The 21,603-nt window shown below is 40.3% G+C and overlaps 2 protein-coding genes across 3 annotated transcripts; both read right to left on the reverse strand.

Annotated features, from left to right (window-relative positions):
- Positions 1-35: 35 nt before the first annotated feature.
- Positions 36-9,604, reverse strand: plk4 (polo-like kinase 4 (Drosophila)). Of its 2 annotated transcripts, none has more exons than XM_037746335.1 (15): positions 9,383-9,604; positions 5,195-5,290; positions 4,776-4,871; positions 4,053-4,167; positions 2,945-3,923; positions 2,777-2,868; positions 2,132-2,478; positions 1,937-2,041; positions 1,696-1,798; positions 1,460-1,609; positions 1,139-1,367; positions 953-1,055; positions 724-861; positions 525-631; positions 36-441 (listed from the first exon to the last, which is right to left on the reverse strand). In XM_037746335.1, exons 1-15 carry the CDS (start codon positions 9,410-9,412, stop codon positions 330-332), a joined length of 2,802 nt encoding a protein of 933 aa, XP_037602263.1. In that variant the 5' UTR covers positions 9,413-9,604; the 3' UTR covers positions 36-329. The 2 variants fall into 2 exon arrangements, with proteins under 2 accessions (XP_037602263.1, XP_037602262.1); XM_037746334.1 differs by lacking the exon at positions 9,383-9,604 and adding an exon at positions 5,434-5,703.
- A 1,887-nt stretch (positions 9,605-11,491) lies between these two features.
- On the reverse strand, positions 11,492-20,531 carry hspa4l (heat shock protein 4 like). The gene is made up of 19 exons (XM_037747391.1): positions 20,425-20,531; positions 19,126-19,183; positions 18,838-18,978; positions 18,536-18,658; positions 18,354-18,453; positions 18,026-18,159; positions 17,698-17,942; positions 17,542-17,618; positions 17,291-17,442; positions 16,643-16,749; positions 16,339-16,472; positions 15,313-15,509; positions 15,063-15,137; positions 14,564-14,707; positions 13,426-13,551; positions 13,215-13,322; positions 12,955-13,074; positions 12,463-12,624; positions 11,492-12,369 (listed from the first exon to the last, which is right to left on the reverse strand). The coding sequence occupies exons 1-19, from the start codon at positions 20,529-20,531 to the stop codon at positions 12,181-12,183; spliced, it is 2,499 nt and encodes an 832-aa protein (XP_037603319.1). The 3' UTR covers positions 11,492-12,180.
- Between the last annotated feature and the right edge of the window lie 1,072 nt (positions 20,532-21,603).

A 21,603-nucleotide genomic window follows, 5' to 3' on the forward strand; every position in this document is an offset into this window, starting at 1 on the left:
CTTAATTTCTAATAGAAGACTGCAGAACAAAGTGCAGCGTTTCTCCACCCAGCCTCCAGATGTTTATTGATTTCATACAATTGGAGACAAAGTAAAAACGTCATGACACAAACTTTTTTCAAACAAGGCCAATTTAGACAAAAAAAGGGTTGCTTATCAAAATAAAAATATATCTTTTCATAATCTTAGTCTTCTGTACATGTAAAAAAACAAACATATATTTACAAGAGCACCAGACTAAAAGACAGTACAAAAGGTTTCTAATGCTACTTTCTATTCCCTGCCGGCTCTGTGTTGCTGGGATGTTGTTGTTTTTTAACCAGCGAGTGTTAATGAGGTTGTCGGTGATGTGCTGTGGGGTTGGCCAGCAGTCCCAGGATGGTGGAGAGACAGTGCAGCTTCTCCTTGACGTGCTCTGGCAACTTCTCGTTCTCTTTATACCTGTGGAGAAGACAAACATTAATGAGAGCTGTAAACACACAAGCTCATAAAGTGCCAGAGCACATTTCTGACGTGTTATTCACCTGGTGATCCGGCCCTCTGGCGACGTGTAGGTGATGCAGGAAACTCCTGCCTGAACCACCAGCTGAGAGCCGTCGTTGAACTGCACCCACACCTCTCCACTCGTCAGCTGCAGATACAAAAAAAGACATTAAATCATTTAATTACAAAGACAATTCTTTGCCGATTATAGAATATTAGCTTAATTTATTCCTCAATTACCTGGGATGCCCATCCAACATTGGGCACAAATATCGATTTAACCACTTTCCCTGTGTTTTGCACCAGGTCCTGTCTCACCGGGGAGCTTTTCTTACTCAGGCTGGCTGTGGTGAAGTCAGAACCATCGTAGGAGATCATCTGAAAATATTTAAAAGACAAATCTCGTCACAGTGTAAATGTTAAACCATGTGTTTGTACATCCTGAAGTGTAGGGCTGTGAGACACTCACTGAGGGAGTGATTTGTGGAGGTTGAGGAGGTGAAGCTGCATCAGGAGGCACCGGCTGGGAGGGCAGGGACGACGAGCATGGAGTGTCTGGGTTGGCCGGTCTCCTAGGAGGGGGCGACGTACACAATTAGCCACACGATGCAACATTGAAACCAAGAATATACAAATAGCAGCACGTTCCTCTCACCTGCCAATAGTGATGGGGAAGAAAGGGACTTTCTTGGTGCTGCGCTGCTCCTCTGCTGCGATGGCGGCCTCCAGGGACAAACACATGCTGTGGCCGTCGTCAGACAGCTCCACGTACAGCCGACTCTCCGGGCTCAGGCCGCTCAGCCCCACCTCGCCCTTCACCGTGTACGACTTCCCGCTCTTCTCCACCACTCGCACCAGCTCTGACGTCTTGTGGGTCTTTGCTCCTGCACAACATGAAGCATTACATATGAACTCAGACACACACACACAAAAAGGGTCAGCGCAGCTTCTCCCTCACATGTTTCAATAGACTCACCATCATAAAAGCAAACTTCCAGGTCTGCGTGGGGAGAGTTCTCCATCAGCATGACCTTTGCGTTCTTGGTGTAAAGGGTCACTTTTGGAGTCTTGGACTTCACGAGCTGCACAAACTTGGAGGCGTATTGGTACTTCTTCCAGTATTTTTCTGTGACAAAAAATAAATCAATTAACGTACAGTATCTTATCTTACACAAGCCGATGTTACTGGGTGCGATGTGTCCGTCAGAATACCTGGAAGGTCCTCGTAGCTACAGATCAGAATATCTTCTGGAGGAGCAGGAGGACAGTCCAGGACAGGAAAACCCTTTCCACCATTCGGCTGGTATATGGTCACCTAAAAGAGATGATAATAATAAGCTTTATATTCTATTATGCCACAGGCCTTGTGCCATTTTATGTTGTTATACCACCCCCTACTAGTCACATATGGAACATATCAGAGATACTTCAGAGTGTAAGTCAGTGAGCTCACCATCGAACCATCACAGGAAATACGAAGGACTTCTTTGACCCTCTCTTGACCACTGTGGCATTTTAACAACTCCATACACACTTCACCCGTGTCCAGGACGCTCACCTGTAGGAAACAGAAAAACGAATAAGACAATAATCTCAACTGCTCACACAGTGAACATTAACGGTTAAATCTAAAAATGAAATATCTTACAACAGCATTTTTGGTCTTCTGTCTGATAGGCTTCAGTCTGGACGCACACAGGGGCGGGACTATGTCTCTCAGCGTCTTCTTCTCTTTATCCACACTGGGTTTGGCTGGAGGGAGCTTCAATTCTCTGCCGTGAGGAGGTGGGAACTCTGCTCCGGGTATATTCTCCCTGTACGAGTCAGAGTTGGAGGGAAGGTTGTGGTGCATGTGGTGCTGGTTGTGGTGAGGGTTCACACCTCGGCTCATGGGCTGGTCTGTCCAGGAATTGTGAACCCCCAAAGGTCCTCTGCCGCTGTGGAAGCTGCCGCCGCTGCTGTGAGTGCTGCTGTCTGCGGGCCTCTGCCCGGAAGCTGAGAAAGAATAGAAAATATTTGTAAAGACCTGGTTACACAGGATGGTTTTAATTGAATTTTAAGATCTTTTAAGCTGTATACCCCTTCTTTCATATTCAGTCTCACAAGGGTGGCTGGAGCCTATACCAGCCTTTATATCTCAGGGTATATCTGCTAATAACAACCAACCAAGCCACTGAACAAACTAAAAGTTGCCCTGAATGAGAACATTAGCTCAGCTGAGTGATAAAACTGAAGTAACAATGCTGAAATCTATCTCATACGCACAGATAATAAAAAAAAACATAAATTTTACCCTCATTATTGAGCCAATTCGTAACTCCCTCCAGGTCTTGAAATTGCAAGTTTGGTGGATGTGCAGTCTGTGTGGATAACAAATACCCAGAGCTGAAACGGAAAGTGCAATCTGTTAGTCTCATTAAATGTGTAAAAATGAGTAGAAGATCATAGAGAGACTTCTTACTTTGGTGACTGTTTGATGGAGGGAGAAGGGAGCCTTCCGTGCTCTGAAAATGGGTGAGGAGTGGAGGACATGGGGCAGACTCTTCCTAAACCAGCGAGAGTCTCTTCTGAGTGGCATCTCCCCAACTCAGCGTGACTCGAACCCTGGCGTGACGTAGAAGAGCTGGAGCGATCTGAAGAGTGAGCCCTCCTCAGGTAGCGAGAATGAGGCTCCCCATCATCGCCACAGTGAACCCGGCTGCTCCTGCCCTCTCTGTGAAAAATGTCCGCCGGATGCTGCTGCTGCCACTGGTCCCCGTCCTCAAAACAGGCGTTGCTGGGTTGGCGTGGAAGAGTTGTAATAGGCGCCATCCGGTTAGGCAGGGCAGAGCCAATCATGTGCCTGGTTCTCCTCTGGAGGCGGCTGCTGCTGCTAGCTGAGGTGGAGGAGGTGCAGGCTGTGGAGATGGTGGCGATGCCGCTGTCCATTGATCCATCATCCTCCAAACCCAGCTCCTTGGTCCTGAGCAGCAGGCTTTGGGTCATGAACGGGTGGTCCAGCACTGCAGAGAGGCTGGGCCGCTGGGCGGGGTCCCTCCGCAGCAGCTGATGGATCAGGTCCTGAGCCTCTAGAGAAACATGGCCAGGCATGTCATACTCCCCAAGAACCACTTTAGACAGGGTGTTTTTGACTGTGTCCGTGTCAAACGGAGGGCGACCCATCAGGAATGCGTAGAACATGCAACCCAGTGACCAGACATCTGATTCAAGACCATGAGCGCTGCGAGTGGCCACCTCCGGGGAGATGTAATTAGGTGTCCCGCACATGGTGAAGTGCTTTTCATTTGGGAGTTTGAGCTGAGTGGCCAGGCCAAAGTCTGCGATCTTAATGTTCATGTTGCTCGTCAGTAAAAGGTTTGACAAGGTCAGGTCTCGATGCAAGATGCCGTGGGTGTGTAAATAAAGCATTCCTTTCACTATTTGATGCATGAAATGTCTTGCTGTGGAACAAAACACAACATTTTTTTGTTTTAAAAAAGGCAGGCAGCTCGCAAAACTGAATCTCACTAAACCATTTACTGAAATATAATTCAATTTGAATTTGTCAAAGTGAAATAGTTCTGCCTGACCTTCATCCTCAGAGAAAGCCATCTCCCTCTCGTTAAGGTACCGACTCATCTCTCCATTGTGGCACATCTCCAACACCAAGTACACATAGTTGCTGTCCTCAAAGTAGTTGTACAGCTTAAATAAAGACATATGATACAGTATTTATTTTCACGTCAAAGTGAGAAGGCACAAAAAATATGAGTGCATCAAAATCTAGAAGACATTTGACCTTAAGGGTGAAACTATCAAATTCTCGTCTAAAATGACTGTATTGCTGTGGTCCAGAAACGTCGTATCAAATTTCCACCAGTGACTAGACAAAGCAAAAGAGCCTGCTCTCCTGGTTAATCTTAACAGAAGGTAGTGGCAAGTTGTCCACATTAAATAACCATGACAACACCAGCACAAAGCTCATAAACGCAGACTCAAACACAGCTGACATACACAGATTTTTGGGAGCAACTGTAACAGTAGATTTATTTTCATGTCCCAAAAACTATTGAATTGAATTCCTACAATTAGTGCTGTTTGTCTTTAACTGCAAACCAGGCACACCGGGAAGTAAGTTCTGTATTTCACAACAGAATTGTCTCGTGTTTATTGTAAATTTTATAAATAAAAAAAGCTAAACCATTCATGTCACAGAAAATCTAAATGAGAACAAATATATGAGAGACACAGCAGACTTTTAGTAGTGTAATAATGAGCCACACAAGAAATCAGTTGTCCACAGCCAACGTTACCTCAAGTATAGAAGGATGTTTCAATCGGCACTGAATCTCCACCTCGTTTATCACACGCTGGACCATACCAGCTTTATGCATTGCTTTTTTGTCAATCTGCAGATGGGAACAACAGAGATAATTATACACCTGCTACACAAAGGATCAACGTGCAATATGTTATAGGGTGGTTTAGTCTGGTGGCTAATAGTCAATCTGTCGCCCACAAAGACAGAGGACTATTCAACCCTCATTTGTGGGGAGTCGAGGGACCACAAGAAGCCCTTGGGAGACAACGAAGGTGTAATAATCCAAACAGTTTACACTTCAACTGTCAGTCCCTGGAAACAGCTTGGGTGTTGTTTAAGAGTCTACATTACAGGTAAAGCATGCAATAATTACCTCATATCACTGACAGAGAGAAATGGTGGGATTCTTACCGTTTTGATAGCAACCTCCAGACCAGTCTTCACGGATTTTGCCCGGTAAACACATGCAAAGGAGCCTTTGCCGAGGAGGGTGAGGACTTTAAAATCCTACACCAGAAGAAAGAAAAAAGAAACATTGAGTCATACAAACAATTAAGTGTATTTGCATATAAATGTAACTATGATTTCATTATTTAAAATGAATTCTATTTTGATCCCATCACAGACAGGATCTTTGAAAAGCATGATACCTGGATCCTGTGCTCCTGAGCATGAGATAAACACTCATCTCTGCTGGTTTGGGTGTCAGCAGAAAGGAAGAAATAGTGAATAAGTTGATCAAACATCGTCCCTCTTGCCTCCGACATGCTGGATGTAATCCCACATCTAACGACTTCACATAGGAGAAATCCTCCCACAACAAACGTTAACTGTCAAACAAAGCCACCAACACCTGACGCTGTCATATGGCCAACCAAAACCTTCAATTATCCCGGCGCTCTTCCCGCTAACGAGGAGCCGTATCCAAGCAGCATGTTAATTACCAACCCGAGGAGGGACAACACAGTTAGTCCCGGGAGAGACAGGGTAAGGTTACATACAATCCGGTACCGTGGAGGCTGCAACATCATGCTGAGAGCACCGACAACACTGACATTCATAAGAATAATAATAATGATAGCAAGTTAAAGTAAAAAAGACCATTTTGGGACATAAAAGATGAAATGATAAAGAAGCTAACGCTAACTGGCTAATTAAATGGCGTTAACTTAGCACTATATTAAGATAAGATAAGATGAACCTTTATTAATCCCCAGAGGGAAATTCAGGTGTCAAAGCAGCAACATCAGCAAACAGAGTGAATCACAGGAGAGGTAAAGGTATACAAACATTATAAAAACAATAATATAAAAGATACAGAGTGAATGGGTGAACATAGTGTGTGCAGTCCATCAATAACTACATGTAGTCTGTACAATAAATTAATGTAATATGTACATATGTGCAGTCTATAAAGTTGTAGATAGGATGTATAGTGTAAAGTAAGTGTATATAGGATGTATAGTGTAAAGTGAGTGTGTATAGGATGTATAGTGTAAAGTAAGTGAGGGTGTATAGTGTAAAGTAAGTGTATATAGGATGTATAGTGTAAAGTAAGTGGTATATAGGATGTATAGTGTAAAGTAAGTGGTATATAGGATGTATAGTGTAAAGTAAGTGGTATATAGGATGTATAGTGTAAAGTAAGTGAGGGTGTATAGTGTAAAGTAAGTGGTATATATGATGTATAGTGTAAAGTAAGTGTATATAGGATGTATAGTGTAAAGTAAGTGTATATAGGATGTATAGTGTAAAGTAAGTGGTATATACTATGTATAGTGTAAAGTAAGTGGTATATAGGATGTATAGTGTAAAGTAAGTGTATATAGGATGTATAGTGTAAAGTAAGTGGTATATAGGATGTATAGTGTAAAGTAAGTGAGGGTGTATAGTGTAAAGTAAGTGGTATATAGGATGTATAGTGTAAAGTAAGTGAGGGTGTATAGTGTAAAGTAAGTGGTATATAGGATGTATAGTGTAAAGTAAGTGGTATATAGGATGTATAGTGTAAAGTAAGTGTATATAGGATGTATAGTGTAAAGTAAGTGGTATATAGGATGTATAGTGTAAAGTAAGTGAGGGTGTATAGTGTAAAGTAAGTGGTATATAGGATGTATAGTGTAAAGTAAGTGAGGGTGTATAGTGTAAAGTAAGTGGTATATAGGATGTATAGTGTAAAGTAAGTGTATATAGGATGTATAGTGTAAAGTAAGTGTATATAGGATGTATAGTGTAAAGTAAGTGTGTATAGGATGTACAGTGTAAAGTAAGTGAGGGTGTATAGTGTAAAGTAATTGTGTATAGGATGTATAGTGTAAAGTAAGTGAGGGTGTATAGTGTAAAGTAAGTGGTATATAGGATGTATAGTGTAAAGTAAGTGTGGGTGTATAGTGTAAAGTAAGTGGTATATAGGATGTATAGTGTAAAGTAAGTGTGTATAGGATGTATAGTGTAAAGTAAGTGTGTATAGGATGTATAGTGTAAAGTAAGTGTATATAGGATGTATAGTGTAAAGTAAGTGAGGGTGTATAGTGTAAAGTAAGTGGTATATAGGATGTATAGTGTAAAGTAAGTGTATATAGGATGTATAGTGTAAAGTAAGTGTATATAGGATGTATAGTGTAAAGTAAGTGTATATAGGATGTATAGTGTAAAGTAAGTGGTATATAGGATGTATAGTGTAAAGTAAGTGTATATAGGATGTATAGTGTAAAGTAAGTGTATATAGGATGTATAGTGTAAAGTAAGTGTATATAGGATGTATAGTGTAAAGTAAGTGGTATATAGGATGTATAGTGTAAAGTAAGTGGTATATAGGATGTATAGTGTAAAGTAAGTGGTATATAGGATGTATAGTGTAAAGTAAGTGGTATATAGGATGTATAGTGTAAAGTAAGTGTGTATAGGATGTATAGTGTAAAGTAAGTGTGTATAGGATGTATAGTGTAAAGTAAGTGATATATAGGATGTATAGTGTAAAGTAAGTGTGTATAGGATGTATAGTGTAAAGTAAGTGGTATATAGGATGTGTAGTGTAAAGTAAGTGAGGGTGTATAGTGTAAAGTAAGTGGTATATAGGATGTAAAGTGTAAAGTAAGTGGTATATAGGATGTATAGTGTAAAGTAAGTGGTATATAGGATGTATAGTGTAAAGTAAGTGTATATAGGATGTATAGTGTAAAGTAAGTGTATATAGGATGTATAGTGTAAAGTAAGTGGTATATAGGATGTATAGTGTAAAGTAAGTGTATATAGGATGTATAGTGTAAAGTAAGTAGGATGTATAGTGTAAAGTAAGTGTATATAGGATGTATAGTGTAAAGTAAGTGGTATATAGGATGTATTCTTAAAGTCCTCATAGTTCTCATATGGGGGTCAGCCTTGGTTGTGGAGCCTGATGGCTACCAGCATGAAGGACTGACCCAGGCGCTTTGTGTTGTGCCGAGGGGGGATGAGTCTGTGGCTGAAGGTGCTCCTCATCTTGACTAGCTAAATGTTTCAATTAGTTAGCGTTAATTTTATCAAATTGAATGCTTTCTTGACACTTTAAACGTTAATATGTAATAGATAGAGAGATAGATAGATAGATAGATAGATGGATAGATGTGTGTGAATGGGTGAATGCTGACATGTAGTGTAAAGCTCTTTGAGTGATCCGAAGACTAGAAAGACGCTGTATAAATGAATTTACCGAAGACAAAATTATGAATCTAGCAAATAAGCAACATAAGTTTTTAGTTTCACCCCTATAACCACATGGTGCATATTTCTAAATATATAGTTTAATACACATTTTGGTAAAACTGAGTTTCTGGATCTGGATAAGGCTGCTATGTCTTCTGGTGCAAAGTGCTTCATGGGATCTTGGGGGCCTCCAGGGTACACACTCAGATAGATAGATAGATAGATAGATAGATAGATAGATAGATAGATAGATAGTAACTTTATTGATCCCGAGGGAAATTCAAGTTTCCAGCATCACAGTTCCATAGTGCAAAACATGTTAGTAAAAAGGCAGTAAAAAAGTTAGTAGTGCAAAGTACAAAAACAATATATCAGATATAAAAATACAAGGAGATGAAGAAAACTGCTAAACAGGGAATATAGTGCAGGGTTACAGCTGTGACTATTAAAAAGTGAATATAGTGCAGAAGAGAGTGTTAAAGATGAGTATAGTGCAGAAGAGAGTGTTAAAGATGAGTATAGTGCAGAAGAGACTGTTATAAGTGAATATAGTGCAGAAGAGAGTGTTAAAGATGAGTATAGTGCAGAAGAGACTGTTATAAGTGAATATAGTGCAGAAGAGAGTGTTAAAGATGAGTATAGTGCAGGGTGACTCCAGTAGCTTAGTCTATGAAAGTGCACTGTGTGCATTATTATCTGTCCTGCAGACAGTCCTCCTTTGTCGGAGTTGTTAATGTTAACTAGTGACAAATGATAATCAAATTGTTAATGTTAACTAGTGACACACAGTGTTGAACACACAGCTATTTAACAACTAGCCCCAACCTTACAGTCTACCGTTAGCAAACAGAGCTAACGCTAACGTCTGAAGTTAGCTCGTGGGCGTTAGCCTGACAACAACAACACACAACTCACCTCGATCTTATCGCCGATGGAAACACTCATCGTGGCTGGTTTCCGTCTTGCAGATTCATGTAGGAGTGTAGTAATAATCCTCGCTCGGTGTGGGTCATCGGTAGTCCGTAGAGGAGCTCTCAGAGTAAAGATAAATGTTGTTCTTGTGTTCCCCTCCAAAACTTTAACACTTCTTCCATTTTGAAAATATCCGCCCGTTAATTCTCGGTGCTACGTCACAGCTACGTCACATGACAACAGTCAGGGTTAACCACGCCCCCTTTACGCGCCCCACACAACTACTCACTAGTCACTACTACTGTTATTCCTGCCATAGTTTGTAAACTTGTACATTTAAGTTTGTATCTGTAAAGCTACGATCATTAATCGAGAGGGGGGTTCTAATTTAAGGGGAAAATTTAATTTTAAAACACACAATGTACAACCATGAAGAGTTTTTGCATCTCTATTTGTGGAGTGAAACTATATAACAGTTTTAATGTGGAGCTAAAGCAATGTCCAAACTTAAACCAGTTTAAAATGAGGTATAAAGACATGATTTTGTCAAGGTAAAGGGATGAAGTGGGTGTGTAACAATCACAAGGTGTTTAGGGGTTACTGTTTATTTATTTATTACTGTTTATTTATTTATTGGTTACTTAATATTTATTCTGTGTTAGTCTATCTTCCTATTTTTTCTGTAAATAATAATGCAAAATTGTGGATATTTGATTTTGGGTAAAAGAATAATGTATGCATGGTCGGATGCTGTGTTTTGTATATACTGTATGTATATATGTCTATATATATGTATATGTGGTATGCAATGTGCGCATGTAGTGCAATGTGCGGTATGTATGTGTATGTATATATATATATATATATATGTGTGTGTGTGTATGTATGTATGTATTGCGGGTTGTAATGCATGTGCATATTGTATATTATAAATTGTATATTATAAATAATAATTTGAGCATTTAAGAAAAGATAACAAATAGTGAATATGATTAAGATAATTATGTAAGTAATGAATTGGTATTGGAATTAAGTTACATTATAAGTAATGAATTGGTATTCTGGATTGATAACAAATTTATATTTTGATAAAGATAATTATATCAGTAATTAATTTATATTTCTAGATGACACAGATTAAAGGTAATAGTTTTCAAGCTTGTACATTTAAGTTTGTATCTGTAAAGCTAATATTTGTATAGTATATGTATATACAGTATGTATTCAGGGCTGTGCTTGCAGGCTTAGTTTTTGAAGTCTTAACACAGGCCTATAGGTTGTGCATTAATTCTGTGTTCAAAATGAAATAGGTAAATAATATATAGTGAACTAAGCAATCAGATGAAGGCATACAGACAAAATATTTAATATAATCATGACATGGTGAAATTATTTAGTTATTTAATTTTTTATCTCAGCTCATTCTAATGAAATATTTCATCTAGGGCTGCAACTAGATATTTCTGCTCTAATTCCCTAAATTACAATCACATAACCGGTTCTGCCATGTTTGTCTTGATTGATAATGACTTGGTGCATTAGGAAATAAAAGTAATTGTAAAAAATGTCTTTGTTAAATTAAAACTGATTTTGGAGAAAAATACTTTTTGAAATAAAACTGCTAGAGTTAAATAAAAATGACTTATTAAACTCTATTTAATAAACTTATTATTAAAAGAAGCAGGATGAAAATAATAATAATTTCCCAGTTGCATTAAACATTTCATCTGTTGTTATTCACATGATTAGTATTTCTTAATGTCTAATTAATTTAATTTTGAACACCTCGGGGCTCCATACACATTATCCCTTAAAGCTTAATTTTACCTGCTGAGATTAAAAACAAATCACAGACCATCAGTTGTTCTCTGCAGATATGTGTAATTTTTAGATCCACTATTACAGCAACCAGGGTCCCTCTCAGTTAGTATTTTTTGCGGATCAAATAGTAGTACTATACTGTAGTAGTAACAGTACGTAATCTCCACTCTTTCTACATTTTTGAGCTGTCCTGATCTCATCCCGGGACTTCATTCAGACACAAGTACAGTATAGATTTGGCCAATTTCTTTCATGTTCCGCTTCAGAAAATCAAATTTCAGACTAAAGAGATTTTGTCTTACAGACAAATGTATTTATTTTTGCCATCTTTAAATCCCATGATTTAGGTGTGGAAAAATGCAAGAAAACAAAAAAGAGTAAATAGGCAACCAATCACTTACTAAAGAGATTTGGTGTATCAAGCATTGCCATTGTGCTAGGAATATGTTCTTTATGTACATATATTATATATGCTGGCTGCTTTTATTTACTAAAATAGTATTTACAGTTTCTAGACATGGACATCAATTCAAACTCATTAAATACAAATATATATAATTTGTATAATTGCATACAAATTAATAGTTCTGCAAAAGCAGATATTTGGACAGCGCTATGTATTTCTGTTATGAGTGATAGGATTTACTGCTGATACTGGACGCTTATGAGACACATGTAATGCAAACACAAAGAGTACTAAACCTTCCTGTGTGGTACAGAGGAAACAGTTTTACGTCAAAATCAGAGTTTCATCTATTGCATCATTCTTTCATTTATTAAGTAAAGCACACCATTGTCACACATAAGGATGAAAACAAAAACCTCAGAAGGTAAAGTCCAATGGAGGGGCACAAAAAAAAATAACAAATCCACTGGTGATGATTGAGAAATGGTCCCAGATATCGATGTTTCTACTGTCTAAATGGTCAGTTGTGGTAAACGCGGTGATGGTTGCAGAGTTTGCTTCTCAGACGCTGATCTCAGTCCACCTCCATCTCTTTCGTGCCAGGTTTTGTCTGCTGGCTTCCCTTTGCATCTCCCTTCCCTTCTGCTGCTTGCTTGGCTGTCGGGCCATTATGAGCTCCATTGTTTTGGTCGTTCACCTCAGGGGCCTCCTCCACTGTGGGTTTTGGCCTGTTGATCACTGGATTGCATACATCCTCTACTTCCTGGTGAGTAAGAAGCATATATAGCACGTGTTGGCAAAAGAAACTCACTGCTAATTAAAGTAGTAATTCAATCTTAAACAGTCATTCACATACCTGTATTTTGGCAATGATGTCTGCTACTTTAACAATGGGATCTTGAGTAATACCGAGTTTGCTCTGTGCGTTCATCATGCTGTTCATCCAAACCATGCTGTCATTCGCACACTTCTCCACAGTGCTCATTTCCTCTGCACTTAAATGCAGGTATCGCTCATCCTAGAGGAGAATTTGTGACAAGAGAAATTACTAAAATTGCATGTACAAATCCAAAAGAATTTCAGTGGGTGTCACTGAGACCAAACTAAAAAAAAAAAACATGAATGTGACACAGCAATTTTAGAAAGTATATGCAGACCAGTGTGTTAAATATCACACAGGTAAAACACTGCAAATTGCACCGGCAATTTCTCAGACCTTGATGACTACAAAGGTTCATACTTGTAAAGAATTGTACAAAACCAACAAATTAAAAAATAAATCCTGTTATTATTAAATTATTAAAGAAGATGTGTAAATGCATTGCATCCCTAGATCAAAAGGATTTACCTTCTGTTTATAGGAATCCACAAACTTCATGTAGAGTTGCAGTTTCTTTCCCAGCTCTTCAAAAGCCCTCGGCCTGTCCTCCTGCTCTCTGTGCCGATCCTGAATGGGTTGACCCAACCTCTGCAAAATAAAAGATCTGATGTTAATGTTGACAGATATTCTTTTAAAATGCCTCTTAGCCTCAGTAGGTTGATAAAGGTTTTCTAGTAGTTAGTTAAAATCCCATCTGAAACTGAAAGTAGAAATGAATAAAAACAAACCTTGAGTGCATCCAGCTTCTCCTCATAGACCTGTTTAGGTTGGTCCTCTCCGTCCTCGTACAGCCAGTTCTCTGTGTCCTCCAGCATCAGTGTCAGCCGGTTACTGTCCTGTTATTAATGACCATACATAAAACCGGTATTAAGTTAACACTGTAGTAGATCATTTGCTTGTTGCAATGTCATCAAAGGTATGTAAGAAAGCAGCCTTCACCTCCTCAGTGATATACTTTTCATAGATCCCACAAAGTTTGTCCCGCAGATCATATACATACTCCTCAACAGCATTTTTTGCATCGTTCTGCTCTTTCACCAGTTTGTCCTGGATAATCATCTGATGCTGTGAGGACAAAAAACACAAACAACGTCACAGGGGAGCAAAACAAAAGCAGCAATACCTTACAGCAGGGGCTCTCAACCTTTTCTAACTTGAGGCCCACTTCCGATTGTTAAAAATGTCCGAGGACCACCTGAGCTATAAATATGTTTTATGCCCCTGTCAGGTGTACTGACCCACATAAATATTCAGCTTGCCCTCACCCATCACTGCCTGCCATTATGAATCCAAATTATTCTGGGTCATTTTTCCTCACCACACGCTTTGGAGCTTTTACTGGTACAGGGTTGTCTCCAACATCACTTTCTTTGTTTCGAAAGCCTCTGCATTTTGTGTCGCTGCATTCGAGACATAAAGGTATGTAAAGGGGAGACTCGAGGGTACCCATAGATCCCATCTTTATTCAGATATCTAGAGGTCAAGGTACCCCTTTGAAAATGGCCATGCCAGTTTTTCCTTGCCAAAATTTAACCTAATTTTGTAGTGTTATTTAACCTCCTTCCTGACTAGCTAGCATGACATGGTTGGTACCACTGTATTCCTTAGGTTAGTTTCATATGATACCAGTGTCTTTACTCTAGCTTTAAAACTGAGCTCGCTATAACATCTGAAACAAAGATTAGTGGCCATCGGGTTGTAAAGAGGTTAATCTAACCATTTGGCAGTACTTCCGTGGACCAGTAGGTGGCGCTCTGAGGCCACGGCCCAGTGGTTGAGAATAGCTGCCTTACAATATAATGTCATCTGACTAACAACATCTCAAACTGTAGTGTCAAAGTTGAGTTGAAAATCTAGCAGCCTTTGTGGCTGGTTTCAAGCCCAGAGCTATACATATGTCGAAAGCCCTATTGACACAGACATAAGCTGTCACCATGGGAAACAATCCCAGACCACAACAGGACGATTACAGCACATATCAGGTTTTAATCCCACTGCATCCATTAGTGCTCGGGCAATCAGCATCTCAATCAGACCATGACTCGGCTTTTCCAAAGGCCAGCAGCAGCACACTCGCCTCATACTCCACAAAGTCGTTGAGGACGTCACAGTCGAGCTGTCGAATGTTGTTGGCCACGATGGGCAGATCGATACTCTTCACTTTGACTTTGGGCTTGCTTCCCCCCGCTGCTGGGTCCTGCTTTTCTCCAGACGCCCCCTCCTGGATTTGGAAACCAGAAAACACAGTTAAGTCTTTCGGCTGTAGTCTTTATATAATTTCTTTTGTAAATCTATAGTTTTTATAGATGTGGCACTTCACCAAACTAGTACTAATATATTTTTCAGCCTAATTTTTGTATATTACTCCTGTAGCGATGTATCAATATGCACTACTTACATAAATTCAGTTTCTTAGAATTTGCATTTTTGTGACTTCATTATCTCAATATAGGCACGTCTGAAAGACCAAATGTGAAGATTGGTGTCTGTATCATATCTGCATATCAACACAGGATACTAGCATTGGCTTAAAAAAAATATCCGCATATCCCTAAATTAAACTAAATCCAGCTGACCTTACTGCTGGAGCTGTTGTCCTCGTTCTGCTGGTCCCCCTGGCTTTGGCCTTCCTGGTCCACCTGCATTTTGGTCTGAGACACAACACACATTCAGCCATTTTATTAAAGCCAGATTAGATATAAATAACCAAATATTTAGTATTTGAGTTATAATAAGAAAAACAATATAAACAGTTACTGTACATTAGACAAATGTAGAAAAACACATTTTGATTGCACAAAACAAACTGTGGCAAAATCATCTCACCTGGTCCTCTGGCCTGCCTTCATTCTGCACCATTGGCTCAGAGTCGATTTGCATGTCCTCTCCCTCCCCTTTCTGCTTCTCAATCAGAGAGGCGCTGGACACGCTGAAGATGCCATGGACGTTAACGCGCACTTTGACCTTCACTTTAGAGCTGTCCCCGTCTGGCTGGGGAGCCACGTTCTGTACAGAGAAGCATCCTGGTGGCAGACGGAAACCAAAGGAGTCGTTTGTTAAAGAGCTTCAATTATCCCACCTGAGAGTACCCCATTAGGACACCCTGTAGGGACTCAGCCCTAAAGGCCCTGACGCACCAAGCCGACGGTTGGCTGTCGGACATTTTGGGGCCATCGGTGAGCGTCTGTCGGCCTAGTTTTTGCAATGTGTCCCGCCCCGTAGGCTCTAGTCTGTCTGTGTCTGAGTTTTTTTGGCCGATTCAGCATGATGAATCGGCGGCTGAGCCCGTCGGTGAGAGAAATCACTCCGATTGGCTGTTCAGCTTAAACCAATCAGTGCACGAGAATAGAAACGGAAGTGAGGAAAGCAAGCCAACAAGTAAAGTCAAGAGGGAAAACACAGAAGGCTCTTCTCATTTTTCATCTTCATCTCATCTGATCGTTCCAATACACAGATATTTTTCCAACGACAAGGCCATCTGGAATAATGCTAAGTGGTGAGTGAGAGTGGTGTTAAAGTGGTCGACAAAAGACGCTTTGTTTCATGTACGTATCATAACAGCGGCTTGTATATCCGCCGTCCTCTGTCTTCCGGTTTCCCTTTTTGAATGACGAATACATATCATCGCCGCCGGCTGGTGTGGAGAGTTATTTCCTCTCAAGCAGGCAAAGAACGTACGTGCTAACTGGCCGTCGCTGTAGTCTTGGGCGGTTTTTCAAAACAAAGGGGACGTGAGGTGACGGCCTTCATTGCCGCTAGTTCTTTGATGTCAGGTTGATGTGTCTTGGCCTTAACCCTAACCCTGGGTTACAGGTATGTCTGACTTTGAGAAGGCAGAATGAGCAGCGTTACCTATCCTGTGGTCTGGGTAGGGGAGCTCCTGAGGGCTGCTGTAGAAGGCTTCAAGGTCAAAGGGTTCCTTCTTGTGAAAGGTGATCACTTTGGAAAACGGAGCAGCGTGATTCTTACTGAACACCTCACACTCTCTGTGACAAAAATGTAGTAGGAGAAAAAAAGCCAAGTCAGGTTGTTGAAACAAAGTCAGCAAATACTGCACCTTTAAGCTGGCTGATCTAGCACATAGAGAAATGACTACAGAATGGCTTGTGACTACTGTGACTGCCTTATATGGCTAATTAAGATAAAATGTCCTTACCCTAATCCATCCTCTGTTGGTGATTTCCAGCGAAGCGTGATAGGAAAGGGAACCACGTCAGTGATGGAGAATTCACGCACCTTAAATGCTGGAGACAAAATTGCACACTACACCCAAACAAACAGCACACACACACACCACACAAATAAACACACATTTACTGCATTATATCTCACAAGCTACAGAATATTTGTACAGTGAATCGAAACAAGAAAATATTAGCGTCAAGTAGGGCTGACCCGAATGCTTCGAAGCGTGGACCGTTGCCATGGTAATCAACCTCCAAATCACTATTTGAATGCTTAGATTTTTACAATTATTTTTAATATATATGTATGTAATAATAACATATTAATCCCCAAATAGCCCATGAAATAAGGAATAAACCCACAACAATATTCATTATTCATATTCAACATGAATTATTATTAGTTATTATCGCTGTTCGTTGTGTGTGAGTGTGTGTACAGAAGTAGGGCAGCGTCACTGTCCCAGGTACTGAACCGGCGGAGATGGAGACAGACAGACAGAAGAACATGTCAGCCTGCTGTGCCGCGAAGCTTCGAACCTTCATATATTTCTCACCGAAGCTTCGAAGCCCAAAAAATGGTATTCGGGACAACCCTAGTGTCAAGAGAAGAGTCGCACCTGAAGTGCACAGCCTCTGGCGACCGCTTCGTCTGCGTTGAGCGTGGTGCTGACGTCTTTGCCGAAAAACTTGGCGATTCTCTCTTTGACAGACGGGATTCTCGTGGCTCCTCCAACTATCTCCACTGCGTAGATATCATCCCGGCTCAGCTCTACTCACAAAACACACACACAGGAGTGAGTGGATTCTTACTATATACAGTATTTGTGCAATATAACTTCATAAATTTAACCACATTTGAGGCACATACTTGATTGTTCAAGGACGGCTTTCAGTGGCATCTCTACTTTCATCAGATATTGAGCACACATGTCTTCAAACTGGCCCCTGTGGGTTACAAAGAAAAAAACATTTATAATGCTAGATTTCCACCATAGAGTTAAGGAGGAAAAGTTTAAATTTGTACCTGTTCATCCTGCCGGAAACATCGATGTCATTCATGAAGCACTCTATGTTCAGAGGCAGATCGGAGGAGTTGGCGCTCATCAACCTCTTCAGTTTCTCGCACTCCTGGTGCAGCCGCAGCAGAGCCCTCGGGTTCTCCCTCACATTTAGCTTGTACTTGCTCTTAAACTCCTCGCAGAAGTAATCTACCAACGCCTCGTCAAAATTACGCCCACCGAGGTACAGGTCAAATGCAGTGGCGAGGACCTGACGGCAGAATTGACAGTGAGTTGGGATTCAAAGCTGCAGGTGTAGGTGTGGATCGAGGTGGGAAAAGGTGGAAGGCTAACCTTGAGTTTGCCTTTGTTGAAGGCGGTGATGGAGACCTGGAATGATGAATGCCCCATGTCGACAAATACCACGTTTCTTGGCCTCTCTTCTGGAGTAGGAAGGTCCTGTTTGTAGATCCCGTAGGCCAAAGCCACTGTGAATCCAAACACAAATATTAATGCCATGATATTCCACTGTTGGTGGAGTTATGAAGTACATTTTCTCTGCTAATACCATGCAAGAGTTCAGTGTGTCTCCATATAAACTTAGCAAAGGTTAGTGTAATTATTCACAAATGCACAAACTAAATGTCCTTTAACTGTTATCAATTTCGCCGAGATCACTGACCTGCAGTGGTGTCATTAATTAGCCGTAAACAGTTCAGCCCTGCGATTTGAGATGCGTCAAACACAGATCGCCTCTCAGCATCTGTGAAGAAACTTGGGACCTGCGAAACAAAGCACGAATCAATACGCATCATCGAACCACTTTGTGAATGATGTCGACTGTAAAGGTTCTTCATCACTCACGGAGATGACACAGTCCACCACCGGCTTCTTCAGGGCGCTCTCTGACGTCTCCTTCAGCTTGGTGAGCAGCATCCCTGTGATCTGCTCCACTGTGAACACTTTGTCCTCGTCCAAATAACGCACCTGTAAACATGAGACGATTGGGACCTGCGAGGCTAATTAAAAGCTAGAGAGTATGAGGTAAATTAAGCATAAAGCCAATGAGTTGTTTGGAGGTGAATTACAGACAAAACATCTCTGCATCCCATTCAGAGAACAGCAGAAAACGGTCAGGGTCGGAGAGAAAGCATGCAGTGCTTCACCTTAATTCCAGCATTTCCACTAGCCAGTTTATGTAAGCTGTAAGGCAGTTTGGGTTTTTCCGCTTGGACAAATGGGTCATCAAATGCTCTGCCGTGGAACTTCTTGAAGCCATGGACTGTATTTTTGAAGTTTGTTGTGATCTAAAATAAGAGGACACTCAGAACAAATGGTGGCTATTTTGTAAAATGTGAAGATTATAAACTCATAATCAAAAAGACAACAGTTTATGTCATCATTTCAGTGTGTAATGTTGCTTTTATTACAGAAACTGCCATGAAGGACCTTACTTGACTTTTGGCTGCATTTCCAATCAGGCGGTTTTTGGAGGCCAAAGATACACAAGCCCTTGATGGAAGACAAAGACATCAGCAAATCATCAGGTAGGCTACAACAGAAACAATCCCGTTAAAAGATGTGGCAGAACTGTAATTGACTGACTGCTGCAGACAGAGTCAAATGTCGAGTGCTGAGAGGCAGATTTCGATTAAGGGAATTTCACAAGGGAGTCTGAGGAAGAACCACAAACTAGGGCAGTGAGTCAGAACAGTTCACCTTCAAAGAGTAAGCTCACCCTGTCCAAAAAAACACATCACCTCCCAAACTCTTCATTCTTTTAGCAGCCACCTGACAGAGATGAATGCCTCTAGTCATACAAGGTTTGGGGATCCATTTCACACTGGCTGGCAGTGACAAGTCACTCCCTCTAGTTTCACCTTCGCCACAAAAATATCTCACTTAAAGGTGCAATGCTCATTCTCCTTCCCCCAGCTGCACATCCCTGTTTGCAAGATGCTGCAGCAAATGTACTCCAGTATGTCCCTCAGAGTTAGAAACTCACATGCAAAATGATTAGTTAATTCATTATATCCTCTATAAATAACAAAAATAGTATCACTATTATGATACACCCTTGTAATTTCTGGGCTGGTCCTTGTAGGCTATAATAGATGCACATATCATTTCAATATTTATTTTCCTTAACAGCTTACAGTATACTAACATATTAACATGCTATGTAATCTAAATAACATCACATCCCTGTTTGCAGGATGCTGCAGCAAATGTACTCCAGTATGTCCCTCAGAGTTAGAAACCCACATGCAAAATGATTAGTTCATTTATTATATTCTCTATAAATAACACAAAATAGTATCACTATAATGATACACCCTTAATTCCCTGTCTGGGCTGGTCCTTGTAGGCTATATTGTCATGTCAATAACTATTTATTTTCCTTTACAGCTTACAGTATACTAACATATTAACATGCTATGTAATCTAAATAAAATCCTGTCTTCTGTAAATTGCTCATCTCAGTCAACTTTGAGGTGCACTGCAGCATCGTTGGTGGTCATCAGTAGACATGTCAACTGTCTTATTCTAAGGGTCTAAGCGACATTTTGACCTACGTTAACCTGCTGTGACGGTGAATAAAACCAGTAGCTAGAGGCCTCATCACAGCCACCACCACCACCCCTGCTACATGTACCATCACATCTCAGCCAGTGCGCCTCCCAGTCGCAAACACACTGCGTAACAAACTCATTTTCACAGTGATGATGATGACGGTCAATATTTATACTCACGGTGTGCATCTGTCACTGTACTCGTTGGCAATGGTTTCAATGCCTCCGCTCCTGGCCACAGCGATGTAACAGTTCTGGTAACCCACATCAATCCCTACCACTGACATGATGAGCGCTCTTACAATTTACCTCTTAGAATATTATCCTCCTATATACATACAATGGAGAGCTATATCCTCTGCTCTGGAAAGTCTACAAGAAATCTAGCTGAGGGGAGTAACTAACTGAATTACTAGCTGTTATGTAAGTCAAGCTGTTTATAGCAAACTCATTCAGAGTAATCCCAGGGAAGCAATGATGATGTCCAGACCGGATTCTCCCTCTCTCTCCGAGGCGGCCCTCTCATCACCCAGCGGCTCTGACCGACGGATTCTCTCTAAGCCCCGCCCCCACACGTCGCTGATTGGCTGCGTCACACCCAGTGCCCTCTTGTGATTGGTCCGAACACCAATCGATAACAGAAAAGTCTAGAATCCCCTGGAAAGGAGGACCGTGGAATACGTCACAACCAGCAGGGGCTTTATTATGGACGTGTTTGCCCTCAATTTAAGATGTCAGGTTTTTTGAGAAACCCACTACAGTAATCTCTGAGTAGACAGTAGTAGTATCTTCTTTTTTCTTTTTTTTTTTTAAATTTAATTTAATTTATTTATTCATTATTATCATTATTATTTTTATTATTATTATTTATTTAATTTTTCTATTTTTATATATATGTATGTATGTGTATGTATGTGTGTGTATGTATGTGTTCGTATATGTGTATGTGTGTATGTATGTGTATGTATGTGTATGTATATATGTATATGTATTTTCATGTTTCATTCATTCATTCATTCATTCATTCATTCTCACTGTGCAATATCATTTTCCACTTGTGCAATTTTGTTAATAGTCTGTTTATTGTCAATACTGTATATACTGCTCCTATTTTTATACTTCCTTCTATTTAAATGGTTTATATTTTGTTACACTTTGTTTAGCTCTTTTTTACTGTGTTAGCTGATGCATCTTGTTTTTTGCACTATCCCCTTTGCTGCTGTACACTGCAAATTTCCCCACTGCGGGACTAATAAAGGAATATCTTATCTTATCTTATGTATGTATGTGTATGTATGTATATGTATGTGTATATATATATATATATATTATTATTATTTTTTATTTTTTTACTCTTCT

The sequence above is a fragment of the Sebastes umbrosus genome, chromosome 16 (genome assembly GCF_015220745.1).
Source record: "Sebastes umbrosus isolate fSebUmb1 chromosome 16, fSebUmb1.pri, whole genome shotgun sequence".
NCBI lineage: Eukaryota > Metazoa > Chordata > Actinopteri > Perciformes > Sebastidae > Sebastes > Sebastes umbrosus.

Bases quoted from the DNA above. Each gene is read 5' to 3' on its own strand.
- plk4 (XM_037746334.1), bottom strand. From the start codon at position 5,550: ATGTCGGAGGCAAGAGGGACGATGTTTGATCAACTTATTCACTATTTC. The intron at 2,042-2,131 runs GTAAGATATTTC...TGTTTCCTACAG, and splicing joins AGAAGACCAAAAATGCTGTT to GTGAGCGTCCTGGACACGGG. The intron at 632-723 runs GTAATTGAGGAA...TTGTATCTGCAG, and splicing joins ATGTTGGATGGGCATCCCAG to CTGACGAGTGGAGAGGTGTG.
- hspa4l (XM_037747391.1), bottom strand. From the start codon at position 20,531: ATGTCAGTGGTAGGGATTGATGTGGGTTACCAGAACTGTTACATCGCT. The intron at 15,138-15,312 runs GTGAGATGATTT...GTTGTGTCTCAG, and splicing joins AAGGCAGGCCAGAGGACCAG to ACCAAAATGCAGGTGGACCA. The intron at 12,625-12,954 runs GTAAATCCTTTT...ATTCTCCTCTAG, and splicing joins TGGATTCCTATAAACAGAAG to GATGAGCGATACCTGCATTT.